This window comes from Perkinsus marinus (genome assembly GCF_000006405.1).
Source record: "Perkinsus marinus ATCC 50983 genomic scaffold scf_1104296957424, whole genome shotgun sequence".
NCBI lineage: Eukaryota > Perkinsozoa > Perkinsida > Perkinsidae > Perkinsus > Perkinsus marinus.
In genome coordinates this window covers 1-1,561 of record NW_003207152.1, presented here as the reverse complement: position 1 = coordinate 1,561, position 1,561 = coordinate 1, and the positions used below count along the sequence as shown (strand labels likewise).

General features: G+C 54.5%; 1 protein-coding gene and 1 non-coding gene across 2 annotated transcripts; both read right to left on the bottom strand.

The window, feature by feature from the left end:
- Positions 1-654: 654 nt before the first annotated feature.
- On the bottom strand, positions 655-736 carry Pmar_PMAR007017. The gene has a single exon. It is a non-coding gene; the product is annotated as a tRNA-Ser (tRNA).
- A 134-nt stretch (positions 737-870) lies between these two features.
- Positions 871-1,316, bottom strand: Pmar_PMAR007016 (hypothetical protein; the record flags this gene model as incomplete). The annotated part of the gene is made up of 2 exons (XM_002774800.1): positions 871-1,115; positions 1,159-1,316. Coding segments are annotated over 2 exons (403 nt in total), but the record flags the coding sequence as incomplete, so codon positions are not given.
- Positions 1,317-1,561: the final 245 nt, after the last annotated feature.

The window sequence follows — 1,561 nt, the reverse complement described above, 5'->3', positions numbered from 1 at the left end:
TTCATGTTTCCTTGTGCGTAACCATTAGTCCCTCTTGTATTACCACTCCTGGCGGAAAATATCTTGGATCCGTACATCACGTGTCGTTGTGAGATATCAAAAAGTGAGTTGATGGCAACTTCCACAGGCGTGCGAGGTGAGGCCCGGATGGAGTTGTATTAGTTGTGCATAAGTGAGTCCTTGCACCAGATGGTGGTTGTTCGAATCGTAATGTACAACCGCATGGTGATCTTGGGTTGAGTGAATGCGAGTCCTTGTGCATCGGAGCCGTGACGGCTCAGCCGTCCCCGCTACCCCTCTGCGCAATGTTGAGCTTATGAGTCTGATGTCATATAGCTTATGAGATACCTGGCGACTGGCTTTTCCAGGCTAATTACCCTTGTCCAAGGGGGGTGGGGTGCGTCATACGAGCCGGTGGATTATCCGGTGTAGGCTTCGCTTTCCAGGTGAAACGTAGTGAAGTAGCATGGTGTAAGCCTTGACCCAGGTTGTGGACACAGTATGCCCACAGTGACTTACGTGGATCCAAATTACAGTCACGTCGGGTGGATAAGATCCTCGTCGTAGCATGGATCTGATTGCAAGATGTGAGGACGGTGTTCCCAAGTTGTGAGTGCGACGAATCCCTGCAGCAGGATACTAAAAATAAGTTTCCGACAGCGGCAGGATTCGAACCTGCGCGGGCAGAGCCCAGTGGATTTCTAGTCCACCTCCTTAACCACTCGGACACGCTGTCTGCGACGCCCGAAAACCCGAATATTTTGATTAACTGAACTCAGACACCATGGATGTTGAATGAAGGTAGTTTGAGTAGTCAGAAAGACGAAATACACCGCAGAAGTTAAACACCCTTGGATGGCCGAGACTGACCTGGAGACTCCTCCTCGAACTGTAGTTGTTCGGCTTGCCTCAGAGACCGCATCCTCTGAGCCCGCCTCTCCTGAACCTCTGGCGAGCGCTCAAAGGCATCCATCGAGGAACGAATCTCCTCGATGGTGGAGCCAGCGAAACCCGCTCCGTGAAGTACAGGAACAGCAGCCTTTGGCCTCGGAGGGGTCTTAGGTACCGCAGACTTGGGTTCTGGGGTAGTGGGTCGATGGTGCAAGTAGGGCGACCTGAAACCCGCGAATCAGCTCCGAGACCTGAACCCAAACTCACCCGGTTTCAGCGGCCCGGTGCAAGGAGTCCAAGATGGCCCGAACTCTGGCCCTGTCAGCCCTCATAGCAGGGACGACCCGCTGAGACGACACAGGCTGTTGTGGAGAGGGTAGGACCGACGAAAGAGGTAAAACCTCCGGAGAGTACGTAGGTGCCATGGTCGGGAGAACCGCGGCCTTGGCCTCCGGAGCATTCCTACAAAAGCAAACTAGAGAAAGGATTAGCCGGAATATGCAGACCTGGAGGAGATCAATTCGGGCGACAAGCCCACAAGCAGCCCGCGGTGATGAGGACGACGACGACGACGACGGGGTCGAGAACGAGGGGGAGGAGAAGGAGAAGGGGTGACCGGTTCGACGACTGGCACAGGGCGCATGACCTCAGTCGAGACAACGGGAGACGA